We start from the raw sequence: 14,481 nt of genomic DNA on the forward strand, positions 1-14,481 counted from the left end.
GGGTAGATGCTGCAGTGGGCGGAGGAAGAGTCGGACATAACTGTCCAGAGCAGGACAGGGAGGAGGGAAAATGGACCAAAGAAGAAACCACGGTTGGGGGATATAAGGAGAGGCTCTAGGAGGAGATGGGCGAGAGAAGGGAGGGAGGGAGGGAGAAAGGGACGGAAGGAGAGAGAGACAGACAGGATGATAAGAACAGAACGAGAAGATATGTATGTAGAGATACAGGGAGGGAGAGAAAGAGACAAACTGTTAAATTCAAAGATGATTCAGGAGCAGGGGAGAGAATAGGGTTGTGAAAGGAGGGGCAGACTGGAAGACAGGAAGGAGGAAAGGGAGATCAAGGAAAAGGACAAGTACAGCTTCTGGATGAAGCTTGGATCAGGGATTTTTGTCTTCCAAGATGGATTCTGAAACCTCCAGGCCCGAGCACGGCTCTCCACCACGGCTGAGCAGAGCAACCAGGGTAACCGCCGCCTTTCCTCCCACCTCCGAGCCCAAGGTCACACAGCTGACAAGTGGAGGAGTCAGGATTAGAACCCAGGTCCTTCTGACTCCCTGACCTATGCTCTATCCACTGGGCCACCCTGCTTCTCTCATCTTATTATTATTGCTAATGGGCAGGGGAACCTAAGGGGTCTGCGGGGGAATGGACCGATCAACCCCTTGCTGTACTTCCAGGAATAAGCTGGTGCAGGGTGAGGGGCTGCATGCCCTGTAGTGATTCTGTGCACTTTGCAAATGAAGTTTAAAATGGCAACTAGCTTTCCTTAAGGCCGCTGCAAAGCTAAAACTGAGTCCTTGGACATATTCATTCAATAGTATTTATTGAGCGCTTACTGTGTGCAGAGCACTGTACTAAGCGCTTGGAATGTACAATTCGGCAACAGATAGAGACAATCCCTGCCCAATGACGGACTTACAGTCTAAATGGGGGAGACAGACGGACAAAAACAAGACAACATAATCACGACAAATAGAGTCAAGACATATAATGCTATGACAATAACAGCTCCGTTTACGGTTTTCCAGTTGCTGCAGGGCAAGGTTCTGACAGTTCAAGGACACTGAAATCCTTGGTGGGAGGGTGAGGATGGCGGAGGGGAGCCGGGGGTGGGGGAAGCAGGGGCAGGGGGCAGGACCGAGGAGAATAGCCCAGCAGGATCCCTAACAGAGAGGGCAACAGAACATTAGAGGAGCAGCGTGGCTCAGTGGCAAGAGCCCGGGCTCGGAAGTCAGAGGTCATGGGTTCGAATCCCGGCTCCGCCACTTGTCAGCTGTGTGACTGTGGGCAAGTCACTTAACTTCTCTGGGCCTCAGTTCCCTCATCTGTAAAATGGGGATTAACTGTGAGCCTCACGTGGGACAACCTGATTACCCTGTATCTACCCCAGCGCTTAGAACAGTGCTCTGCTCTGCACATAGTAAGCGCTTAACAAATACCACCATTATTACGATTAGACTGTAAGCCCGTGATTAGACTGTAAGCCCGTCAAAGGGCAGGGACTGTCTCTATCTGTTACCGATTTGTCCATTCCAAGCGCTTAGTACAGTGCTCTGCACATAGTAAGAGCTCAATAAATACTACTGAATGAACATCAGCAAAAAAAAGAAACACCTGGCTTCCCCAACAGGTCAAATGAATCAGTCAATCAGTGGCACTTATTGAACACTTACTGGGCACAGAATACTAAGACTTGGGAAAGTAGTTGGTAGATGCAAGGAGTTTACAGTCTACAGGAGACAGCACATCAAGCGACTGGCCAGATTGGGCTGAGCACGCCATTACACTCTCCTAAGGGTTTATTACAGTGTCTTGCCCAGTGCAAGTTAAACTACTGACTGCTTGGTTCCGATCTGTGAGTTTCGGTGGGGTAATTACCAACGGAGCAGCGAGATAAGGATCCAGGATTCTCCGACAGCCCAAGTAGCTTGGAAAATCATATAAGTGTTTCTAAAATACAATCAGAGCTCAACAGTTTAGTTGAAAGATTTTGTCCTGGGCCGGGCCGACTCAGGGAGTGGGAGCTGTTGAGGACACAGAGGGCAGATGCAAAAGATGAGCTATTCTACTCTCCCAAGCAGTTAGTACAGCGCTCTGCACCCAGTAAGGGTGGCTTAGTGCATAGAGCACGGGCCTGGGACTCAGAAGGTCATGGATTCTATTCCTACCACATGTCTTCTGTGGGACCTCGGGCAAATCACTTCACTTCTCTGGGCCTCAGTTATTCTTAATTGCCATTCTAAAGATGAGAAAAAGAGAAGCAGCACGGCTCAGTGGAAAGAGCACGGGCTGGGGAGAGGTCACGGGTTCTGATCCAGGCTCTGCCACCTGCCTGCTGTGTGACTTTGGGCAAGTTATTTAACTTCTCGGTGCCTCAGTTACCTCATCTGTGAAATAGGGATGAAGACTGTGAGCCCCACATGGGACAACCTGGGTCCCTTGTATCTACCCCAGAGCTTAGAACGGTGCTCGGCACGTAGTAAGCGCTTAACAAATACCAACATTATTATTATTATTATGAGGTGTGAACCCTATCTGGGGACAGGGACTGTGTCCACTCTGATTATCCCCAGTGTTTCAGCCCTTGGAACAGTGCTCAGTTCTTAGAACTGAGCTTGGCACGTAGTAAGCACTCAACAAATATCATTATTATTATTGCTAACGGTGCTTGCCACATAGTAAGCGCTTAACAAATACCATAATTATTATTACTATTATGGCCTCAATAAATACAATTGAATGAATGACACAATGATGCAATGCCCCACCCTGCCTGTGCATTCCCTCCCTGGGGCGGGGCCTCTAAGGCCCACTTCATTATTATTATTATAAAGTGCCATCGAGTCGTTTCCAATTCATAGCAACCCCATGGATATACTCGCTCCAGGACGTCCTGTCCTCTGCCATAAACCGCAAACTTTCTAACGGTTCTTCTGTTATCGTTGTTATGGTCTGTATCCGTCTAGCAGCTGGTCTTTTTCCTCCCGACTCTTCCTAGCATTAGCGTCTTCTCCAGAGACCGAATCCTCATTTAGACCGGGAGCCCGTCACTGGGCAGGGATTGTCTCTCTCTGTTGCCGAACTGTACATTCCAAGCGCTTAGTACAGTGGCTCTGCACCTAGTAAGTGCTCAATAAATACTATTGAATGAATGAATGAGTCCTCCAGATTGTGTCCCCAAAATACGCTAATCCAAGTCGAGTCATTTGGCCTTCCAAAGACCACTTTGGCTTAATTTGTTCTAAAATCCACTTGTTTGTCTTTCTGGGCAGTCCACGGTATTGAAGCACGGTACGGTATCAGAGAGGCAGCATGGCTCAGTGGAAAGAGCCTGGGCTTGGGAGTGAGAGGTCATGGGTTCGAATCCCGGCTCCGCCACTTGTCAGCTGAGTGACTCTGGGTAAGTCACTTCACTTCTCTGGGCCTCAGTTATCTCACCTGTAAAATGGGTATTAAGACGGTGAGCCCCATGATCACCTTGATCACCTTTATTGCCACTGGTCTTGTCTGTCCGTCTCCCCCGATTAGACCGTAAGCCCGTCAAAGGGCAGGGACGGTCTCTATCTGTTGCCGATTTGTACATTCCAAGCGTTTAGTCCAGTGCTCTGCACATAGTAAGCGCTCATTTAATACTATTGAATGAATAGTAAGCGCTTAACAAATGCCATTATTATTACTCTCCCACGCCACCTTTCAAATGAAACGATGTCCTTTCTACCCTGTTTTTTTCACTGTCCAGCGTTGGGCTCCCCGGAAAGCCCACCGAATTGACAATTATATGTCTACTCAGTTGTACATATTTTCATTACCCTATTTATTTTGTTAATGAGATGTCCATCCCCTTGATTCTATTTATCGTCATTTTTCTTATCTGTCTCCCCCGATGAGACTGTAAGCCCGCCAAAGGGCAGGGACTGTCTCTATCTGTTGCCGATTTGCACATTCCAAGCGTTTAGTCCAGTGCTCTGCACATAGTAAGCGCTCAATAAATACTACTGAATGAATGACTTATGTATTTCTGGGGCAATTCTTCCCTCTGCCCCTTTCCCGACTTTTTCCCGGGGGCTCCTTCCTGCCGCTCCCGCCGTGAGAACCGCGCAAGCTTTGCACATCGTCAGCGCTTAGTGAGCACCGCCCTTATTAGCGTTATCACGCTGGACTCCAAGTTAATAATGTTGGTATTTGTTAAGCGCTTACTATGTGCAGAGCACTGTCCTAAGCGCTGGGGGAGATCCAGGGTCATCAGGTTGGCCCACGTGAGGTTCACAGTCTTCATCCCCATTTGACAGATGAGGGAATTTAGGCCCAGAGAATAATAATGTTGGTATTTGTTAAGCGCTTACTCTGTGCACAGCACTGTTCTAAGCGCTGGGGAGATACAGGGGAATCAGGTCGTCCCATGTAAGGCTCACAGTTAATCCCCATTTTACAGATGAGGTAACTGAGGCCCAGAGAAGTGAAGTGACTTGCCCACAGTCCCACAGCTGACAAGTGGCAGAGTAGTTAATACTGTTAATAATAGTGGTAGTTAATAATGTTGGTATTTGTTAAGCGCCTACTATGTGCAGAGCTCTGTCCTAAGCACTGGGGGAGATCCAGGGTGATCAGGTTGTCCCACGTGAGGCTCACAGTTAATCCCCATTTTACAGATGAGGGAATTTAGGCCCTAAGAATAATAACGTTGGTATTTGTTAAGCGCTTACTGTGTGCCGAGCACTGTTCTAAGCGCTGGGGGAGATCCAGGGGAATCAGGTTGTCCCACGTGAGGCTCACAGTGTTCATCCCCATTTTACAGATGAGGGAATTTAGGTCCAGAGAATAATAATGTAGGTATTTGTTAAGCGCTTACAATGTGCAGAGCACTGTTCTAAGTGCTGGGTAGATGCAAAGTAATCAGGTTGTCCCACGTGAGGCTCACAGTGTTCATCCCCATTTTACAGATGAGGGAATTTAGGTCCAGAGAATAATAATGTTGGTATTTGTTAAGCGCCTACTATGTGCAGAGCACTGTCCTAAGCGCTGGGGGAGATCCAGGGTGATCAGGTTGTCCCACGTGAGGCTCACACTTAATCCCCATTTTACAGATGAGGGAATCTAGGCCCAGAGAATAATACTGTTGGTATTTGTTAAGCGCCTACTCTGTGCAGAGCACTGTTCTAAGCGCTGGGGGAGATACAAAGTAATCAGCTTGTCCCACGTGAGGCTCCCAGTCTTCATCCCCATTTTCCAGATGAGGGAACTGAGGCCCAGAGAAGTGAAGCGACTTGCCCACCGTCACCCAGCTGACAGGTGGCGGAGGCGGGATTCGAACCCTCGACCTCCGCCTCCCAAGCCCGGGCTCTTGCCGCGGCGCCACGCGCTGGGACTACAAGTCCCAGAAGGCGCTGCGAGGGGGGTGTTGCGCGCCGGCGGGTCCGCCCGCTCCCGGAGCTGCGGGATTCCCGTTCCGGGCCCGGCGCGGCGCCCGTTCCCCGGGCCGGGCGGGCGGCCCCGGCGGGGAGGGCGGACAGGAGGGAGAGGGCGGCGCCGGGGGGGGCGGACGGGCGGGCGGTCCGGGCGGGGAGGGCGGGCGGGGGCGGCTGTCGTTCCCCCGGACCCTTTGTGTGGGCGCCGGTTTCCCGGGGGGCCGCGTTGCGGAGCGGACGGAGCGGCGGCGGTTGAATGTCGGCGGCCCGGGATGGCGCTGCGCCGTCTCGTGCGCAAGCTCGGTAACCAACGGCCCCCCCCCCCCCCCCGCACCTCCTTGAACCCGCCACCCTCCCCCCCCCCCCCCATGCCCCCGGCTTGCCGCTCAGAGGTCGGGGGTTCTTGATTCTATTTATTGTCCGTCTCCCCCGATTAATAATGTTGGTATTCGTTCAAGCGCTTGCTGTGTGCAGAGCACTGTTCCAAGCGCTGGGGGAGAGACAGGGTCCTCAGGTTGTCCCCCGTGGGGCTCACAGTCTTCATCCCCATTTGACAGAGGAGGTCACTGAGGCCCAGAGAAGTGACTTGCCCACAGCCACACGGCTCATAAGTGGCAGAGCCGGGATTCGAACCCATGTCCTCTGACTCCCAAGGCCCGGGCCCTTTCCACTGAGCCATGCTGCTTCTCTAATAATAATGTTGGTATCTGTTAAGCGCTTGCTGTGTGCAGAGCACTGTTCTAAGCGCTGGGGGAGAGACAGGGTCCTCAGGTTGTCCCCCGTGGGGCTCACAGTCTTCATCCCCATTTGACAGATGAGGGAACTGAGGCCCAGAGAAGTGAAGTGACTTGCCCACGGTCACACAGCTGACAAGTGGCAGAGCGGCGATTCGAACCCACGACCTCTGACTCCCAAGCCCGGGCTCTTTCCACTGAGCCACGCTGCTCCTCTGTAAGCCCGTCAAAGGGCAGGGACTGTATCTGTTACCGATTTGTCCCATTCCAAGCGCTTAGTACAGTGCTCTGCACATAGTAAGCGCTCAATAAATACTATTGAAAAAATCCCCGCTCTGCCACCTGTCAGCTATGGGACCTTGGACGAGTCACTTCTCTGGGCCTCACTGACCTCATCTGTAAAATGGGGATTAACTGTGAGCCTCACCTGGGACAACCTGATCACCCTGTTTTTACCCCAGCGCTTGGAACGGTGCTCTGCGCATAGTAAGTGCTTAACAAATACCAACATTATTATTATTATTACTGTGGGCAAGTCACTTCACTTCTCTGGGCCTCAGTGACCTCATCTGTAGAATGGGGATGAAGACTGTGAGCCTCACCTGGGACAACCCGATTACCTTGTATAATAATGTTGGTATTTGTTAAGCGCTTACTATGTGCCGAGCACTGTTCTAAGCGCTGGGGTAGACACAGGGGAATCAGGTTGTCCCACGTGGGGCTCACAGTCTTCATCCCCATTTTACAGATGAGGTAACTGAGGCACCGAGAAGTGAAGTGACTTGCCCAAGGTCACACAGCAGACAAGTGGCAGAGCTGGGATTCGAACTCATCGCACCCCGGAACCCTCCTCCCCGATGGACAATAATAATAATTATTATGGTATTTGTTATGCGCTTACTCTAGGCAGAGCACTGTTTTAAGCGCTGGGGTAGATACAGGGTCATCAGATTGTCCCACGTGAGGCTCACGGTCTTCATCCCCATTTTACAGATGAGGTCACTGAGGCACCGAGAAGTTGCGACTTGCCCGCAGTCACACAGCTGACAAGTGGCAGAGCCTGGATTCGAATCCACGACCTCTGACTCCCAACCCCATGCTCTTTCCACCGAGCCACGCTGCTCCTCTATCTCTGACCTCCAGGACCCTTTCCACCTAGGGGCTCACCCTCTGACCTCTGACCCCCTGGTCCTCCTCCCCCTCTGACCGCAGCCCCCGATCTCTGACCCCCTGGACCGTTTCCCCGGATGGCCTCAGTCCCCGATCTCTGACCCCCTGGACCCTTTCTTTCCCCTTATAGGCTCATCCCCTGATCTCTGACCCTCTGGTGCTCCTTCCCCTATGGCCTCAGCCCCCGACCTCCGACCCTGCCTCCCCCACCCCTCGTCTCCCTGACCGCAACTCCCAATCTCTGGCCCCCTAGTTCCTCTTCCTTCTACGGCCTCAGCCCCTGAACTCTGACCCCCTGGTTCCCCATCCAGCCAGGGGATGGAAGCAGCGTGGCTCAGTGGAAAGAGCCTGGGCTTCGGAGTCAGAGGTCATGGGTTCGACTCCCAGCTCTGCCACTTGTCAGCTGTGTGACTGTGGGCAAGTCTCTGGGCCTCAGTTACCTCATCTGGAAAATGGGGATTAACTGTGAGCCTCACGTGGGACAACCTGGTTACCCTGTATCTACCCCCGCACTTAGAACGGTGCTCTGCACATAGTAAGCGCTTAACAAATACCAACATTTTTATTATTATTATCCCCTTAAGGCCTCAGCTCCTGCTCTCTCACCATTCCCCAATTCCCTCTGACCACGGCCCCTCGTTCTCTAACCCCCTGGACCCTTCCCCCCTACAGGCTCACCCCCCCCCCCTCAACCCGCTCCCCTTCCCCCTATGGACTCAACCCTGATCTTTGACTCCCCCGTCCCTCTCTGATTGCAGACCCCAGTTTCACCCCTCTTCCTTCCCTTATCCCCCCCCCCCCCCCTCCAGTTTTCCCACGGTTTCCTTCGAACTCCCAGCCCTGAACTTGGCTCGGGAAGCCCGAACGCATCCCCTTCAAACCGCGGATGTCCCCGCGCCCCGGCTCGCCGGAGGGCTGGTGCGCAGGGAAGCGGCAGCACCCCACAGGGGTGGCGCACCCCAGTCCCCTCCCTCCGCCCTTCCCTCCCTTCCTTTCTCCGCCCGCTCAAGGCCGGACCTCATGCCTTGCCCCTTCTGGCAGGGCACCCGCTGGTGGAGATCCGGGAGCGGGCACTGCACAACCTGTGCTGCAAGCTGGAGCATGGGCTGGTTTCTCTCACCCAGCTGGCTGGAGACAAGCAGCTGCTCATCCTCCTCCTGGAGTGGTTCAATTTCCCCTCCACCCCCATGAAGGAGGAGGTGCTGGCTCTGATCGGCAACTTGGCCAAGGTAAGGGCGTCCTGGGCATCCCCCGGGAGCCGCTCTACGGACTAACCCGCTTTCAGATCTGAGGGGTGACAAGTAACGACAGAGAAGCAGCATGGCCCGGCAGATAGAGCGAGGGCCTGGGAGTCGGAAGGACCTGGCTTCTGAATTTCGGCTCCACCACTTGTCTGCTGTGTCACCTTGGGCAAGTCCCATCACCCCTTTGGGCCTCAGTTGCCTCATCGGTAAAATGGGGATTAAGACTGTGAGCCCCATGAGGGGCATGGACTGTGTCCAATCTGCTTAGCTTATATCTACCCCAGCGCTTAGAACCGCAGTGCCTGGCACATGGTAAGTGCTTAACAAATGCCGTTTAAAAAAAAAAAGTTCCAAGTGAGACGCCCCTACAGATTTAGCAGTGTTTCTCCCACAACGTGTACCTCCCCATAATAAAAATCAGAATTGTGGCATTTGTTAGACCTTTACTATGTGTCAAGCTCTGCACCAAGTGCAGGGGTAGTTTCAAGATAATCAAGTGGGACAAAATCCCTGTCCCACATGGAGCTCACTCCCCTCCGTGTCTTCTTTGTACTTTGGTGTGTTCCCCACTTCCAACTCCACAGCACCTCTGTACGTATTCTTATACTCTGCCATTTCCCCTGTCATTTTAAGGTCTGTCTTCCCTATAGGGTCTAAGCACTTTGTGGGAAGGGATTGTGTTTACCAACTCTATTGCTCTGTACTCTCCCAAATGCTTAGTACAGTGTTCAGCACACAGTGCTTAATGAACACCTTTGATTGATTGGGAGAAGAGGAATCGAATCTCTATTTCCCAGATGAGGAGACTGAGATACAGATACGTAACTCAAGGTCACCCAGCAGCTAAGTGATTGAGTTAGGATTCAAACCCAGGCCCCATGCCTGCCAGGCCCGTGCCCTTTCCACTAGGCCATGCCGCTGCTCAACCGTCTCTCCCCCACCGGTGCTGTACTCGGTTACGGGAGATGACAGTCAGAGAAATTCCTGCCCTGAGTTCAGGACCATCCTTCCGATCTTTGTGTTTTTATACTCCCCCATTAATAATAATGTTGGTATTTGTTAAGCGCTTACTATGTGCCGAGCACTGTTCTAAGCGCTGGGGTAGACACAGGGGAATCAGGTTGTCCCACGTGGGGCTCACAGTCTTAATCCTCATTTTACAGATGAGGGAACTGAGGCACAGAGAAGTGAAGTGACTTGCCCACAGTCACACAGCTGCCAAGGGGCAGAGCCGGGGTTCGAACCCATGACCTCTGACTCCAAAGCCTGTGCTCTTTCCAGTGAGCCACGCTGCTTCTCATTCAGCTCATGCTTAACATTCAGAGGAATCGTCAGGATAGCGTTGACGTCGAAGACCGAATCGTTCATGGCACGGTGTCTGGGTACGGTGAATTTGCAGATTAGCGATGAAGATTCGTTACACTTACAAAGTGTAGTTTTTGTCTTTTAACCCGGTGAAATCTAAGCAGTTGGAGTGGCTCCCGGAGGGTGGTGAGCTCAAGTTGCTGAAACGACCTTGCTTTAATGGGCCTAGAAGGGAACTGAAACAGGCCAATGAACTTTTAGCAAAGGGAGAGGAGCTGAGACATTATTAGCAGAGGTGGTTATAATCGACCATCTGGTGGCAGAACGACCTGGAATCGACAAGACCAGCCGCCCGTAACATGGCTATTTAAGGAATAAGATGTCCTCATTTTCAAAGGAAGAAAACAAGTACTCATTTTACAAGAATAGAACAGAGTTCTTGGTAAAAGACAGGCATTTGAGTTATTAAATTGGGATTGGATGGAATTAGCTGTTCATTGGAATAAATGCCTCTGTGAAGCTGCGTTTAAACTTTGATAAAATAATTCTCTAGGTGAGGTTAACAGTTTAAATGTGGAATGAATCGTTCGTTGCCTCGTTTGGGGGAATTAAGAGGAGCGCTAAATGTTTTCACCTACCTACCTCTTACTGTAATATGATATTTTTCCAGTTCAAGAATTCTCATCCTTTTTAGCGATGCCTCCAGGCCTGAACCTGGGAAGCAGAGTTGATGATGAGGTCTGTTTGTGCTCACCGAGAAGATGGGAGAGAATCAAGTTGCTCTTTGTCCCCAGTTACTCCTCACTTCACATGTTTTTTTCTTGGGTTTGAGAAATCGCATACTATTCTTCTTTCTGTGGTCGTTGTGGACAAAATAAATCTCACTTTTCCTGGTGATGATGGTTTTGGTATGGTCCTTTGTGGTTTGGGAGGTGAGGAGAGTGTAAAATATGTGTGAAAGGATGAATGCCGCTCCCAGAAGCCAGTTGCCCTGCTTGGTGCTCTGCAGGTAGCCTTTACTTTAAAAATTCTGGACGTTTGTACATTTGAGTTGGCCAATCTCTCAAACCCAGCTTCCTCAGGTCTGCCGAGTCGCTTCCCACAGAGTTCCAGATTTGGTTGAGAAATAGCAGGGGCGTTTTCCTTTTCATCTTGGCTTGCTCGAGGTTTAGGATTTACTAGACGTTTTTGGCCATCCTCTACTGACCGTCTCTTGCCTTTGCAGCATCCTCCAGCGGCGCAACATTTGCACGAGATTGGGGCCGTGGAATTCTTCTCCCAGCTTCGCCCCAATGTCCATCCAAATCTGCAGGCTGAAATCGACGGCATTTTGGATGGGCTCTTCCTCCTTTCTTCAGAAGTCCCGTCCCCACATCACCGTTCTCCGCCTCACCGGACCGCGTCCACGGCCCCTGTAAACAATCCAGGTAGCTCCGTGCAATTCAGGGGGCACATCCCCGGACGTTTTATGGGAGGCTGGGGGGAATGACTCGGGTAAAACCGGGAAGCAGATCTCATCCGGGAAGAGCAGGAGCAGTCCTCCCAGGTGCACTTCCTCTTGAGTGATTCCAGCTGGGAGAGTCAGCCTTTTGGATATTGCTTCCACTGAATCAAGTGGATGTCTCTCTGTCCCCCTTATTAGATTTAAGCTCCTTTAGGACCGGGGGCAATCAATCAATCAGTGGTCTTCATTGAGTGCTTACTGTGCTCAGGACACTGCACTAAGCACTTGGGAGAGGACAATACAGTAGGGTCGGGAGATACGATTCCTGCCCTCGAGGAGTTTACATTCTATTGGGGGAAACAGCCATGAAAAGAAATTTCAGGTAGAGGAAGGGGCAGCTTTTAGGCATACAGGCAATAGTGCTGTGGGGCTGGGAGAATGAAAGGGTGGGAAAGGTTCAGATGCAAATGTAGAGGTGACATAAAAGGGAGGTTGAATAGTAGGGAAATGAGAGGTTAAACAGGAAAGGCCTCTTGGAGGAGAAATGATATTAGGAGAGCTTTAAACGAGGGGAGAATGGTGGTTTTTCAAGTGGAGCAGGAGGGAGGATACGAACGAGGGGTTGACATTGAGAGAGACGAGCTTGAGGTACAGTGAGCAGATTGGTATTAGAGGAGTGAAGTGTGTGGGCTGGGTTGCAGTGGGAGATGAGTGAGGCTAAGTAGGACAGGGGAGAGCTGATTGCCTGCAAGCATCTCTCTGACTTTAATTTTACCCTCTGAAATGTTCATTCCATTGCACGCAGGTGCTCAAAAATATTCCTGAATGGGTGAATGGGTGTTATATGAGTTGTGACTAAGTATGCATTTTAGGGAGCAGAGTTATGAAAAAATCTGTAATAATGCATTCAGAATGTTGGATGGGTAGCAGGAATTCAATCATTCAATCGTATATATTGAGCGCTTACTGTGTGCAGAGCACTGTACTAAGCGCTTGGAAAGAATACTTCAACAATAAAGAAAGACAATCCCTGCCCACACTGGGTTTACAGTCTAGAAGCGGGGAAACAGACATCAAAACAAGTAAACAGGCATCAATATAAAAACGCCTACCTGGATATCGTGCAGTCCAGATGAGTGTGGATGTAGGGAAGAGCAGACTTGAGAAGCTTTGTGAAGGAACAGCTAGGGGCTGGAACGAAACCTCTCCTCGGGGAGGAAGCAGCATGGCTTAGTGAAAAGACTATGGGCCTTGGGAGCCAGGCCCAGCTCCTCCACTTGCTGGCTGTGTGACCTTGGGAAAGTCACTTAATTTCTCTGGACCTCAGTTACTTCATCTCTAAAATGGAGATTCAATCCCCACTTTCCCTCCTACTTAGACTTTGAGCCCCATAGGGGATAGGGGCAGTATCTTATATCTACCCCAGCATTTTGTTTGGTGTTTGGCACTTATAAGTGCTTAATAGATATTATTATTTTTAATAATAATAATAATCATGGCAATACTAATAATGATCTCAGGGACCAGATCTCCCGATCACTAAGAGAGGTGTAGATGATCAGTGGTCTCAACTAACTGCTCTATATAATAACATTGGTATTTGTTAGGCGCTTACTATGTACAGAGCACTGTTCTAAGCGCTGGGGTAGACACAGGGGAATCAGGTTGTCCCACTTGGGGCTCACAGTCTTAATCCCCATTTTACAGTTGAGGGAACTGAGGCACAGAGAAGTGAAGTGACTTGCCCACAGTCACACAGCTGACAAGTGGCAGAGCTGGGATTCGAACTCATGATCTCTGACTCCAAAGCCCATGCTCTTTCCACTGAGCCACGCTGCTTCTCTGAGTATCCTAGCCAGATAATTCAGACCCCAAGTGGGTATTTTTGGCCGAAGGATTAGGATTTTTTTTTAATTATCCACTTAAACCATTCTGGAGCAAACCAACTAGTTTGTTGCCCTGGCCCCAATTTCCATGAACTGGCAGTTCCAGCCAGTATATCTCAGCAACATATGGCTCCTTAATTTCATTGAGAAATTTTTTTTATAAGGGAAGGGCAGAATCCTCCATGGAAAAGGTTGGTACTCTTCTAGATTATCTTGTCCAAGCACATTTATGAAGGAAAAGAAAACTTAAAAGATTAAAAATAGTTTTCGTGAGGTAATGAAATCACCCCAGGTAACAAAAATTTCCTCTGCTTTTTAGTTTCGCCTGAAGAAGAAGAAATCATCACTGGCTATTTTCCACAAGACAGAAGTAACTTCCAGGAGAGGGAGTTGCCTCCCAAAAGATCCGTGGGTGTGTAGAGCAATGGATCGTGTGTGCATAGATGAATATGAAATGGCTGGGCATGCCCCATCCTGAGAAGTCATTACTGTAGGGCTCAAAACCTACAGTGCCTAACACAAGTTGACAGTTCCTTCGGATCATCGGTCCGTTGTGCGAAGGCACCGAAAAGGTTAACAAAATGTTGGATGTCTTCAGCAAGGGGTTAGAAAGCAAAAGGCATCATTCTGTCACTGTAGAAAACCACATGTGGAATTCATTATGTTATCGTGGTTGCTTCATCTTTGGAGGCACAGAGCAGAGCTGGTGGCAGACAAGAGCAAATAAGATGATCAAGAAACAGACCGGCTTCCATTAGAGAATAAACCAAAAAAATTGGGACTGCAACCTGGATATACCAAAGTCGAGAGAAGACATGACTGAAGTATGCCAAAGCATGAGCAGTGTGAACAGGGAAAAAATGCTATTATTACTAAATCTGTCAACACTAGGTCTTTAAAGCAGCGAGGCACAGGGGAGTGAGCAGGGGCCTGGGAGGCAGAGGACCTGGATTCTAATCCCAGCTCTGCCATATGCCTGCTGTGGGACCTTGGGCAAGTCACTTAATGTCTCTGGGCCTCAGTGACCTCATCTGCAAATGGGGATTAAGACTGAGCCCCATGTGGGACACGGACTGTGCCCAACTTGATTGTCTTTGTATCTACCCTAGTGCTTAGTACCGTGCCTGACACATAGTAAGTGTTTAACGAATACCATTAAAAAAATAGGTTCATGGAGGAGTTTGACGAATAAAAAAATGAAAACACTTCTTCAGACAATCGTGAGGGATGAAATTTAAAGGATTTCTTATCAAGGGATGTTGTGTAGGTTGAAAGTATCCATAAGCTCA

The 14,481-nt window shown here is 50.2% G+C and overlaps 1 protein-coding gene across 2 annotated transcripts in view; it reads left to right on the forward strand.

Moving 5' to 3' along the window:
• Positions 1–5,647: 5,647 nt before the first annotated feature.
• RTTN (rotatin) overlaps positions 5,648–14,481 on the forward strand; it is a 189,942-nt gene continuing 181,108 nt past the window's right edge. For both annotated transcript variants that reach the window (XM_029065713.2, XM_029065715.2), the window contains exons 1-4: positions 5,648–5,712; positions 8,355–8,542; positions 11,088–11,289; positions 13,512–13,604. In XM_029065713.2, coding sequence (XP_028921546.1) covers positions 5,682–5,712; positions 8,355–8,542; positions 11,088–11,289; positions 13,512–13,604 — 514 coding nt within the window. In that variant the 5' untranslated portion in view covers positions 5,648–5,681. The remainder of the gene's footprint in view (positions 5,713–8,354; positions 8,543–11,087; positions 11,290–13,511; positions 13,605–14,481) is intronic.

The sequence above is a fragment of the Ornithorhynchus anatinus genome, chromosome 5 (genome assembly GCF_004115215.2).
Source record: "Ornithorhynchus anatinus isolate Pmale09 chromosome 5, mOrnAna1.pri.v4, whole genome shotgun sequence".
NCBI lineage: Eukaryota > Metazoa > Chordata > Mammalia > Monotremata > Ornithorhynchidae > Ornithorhynchus > Ornithorhynchus anatinus.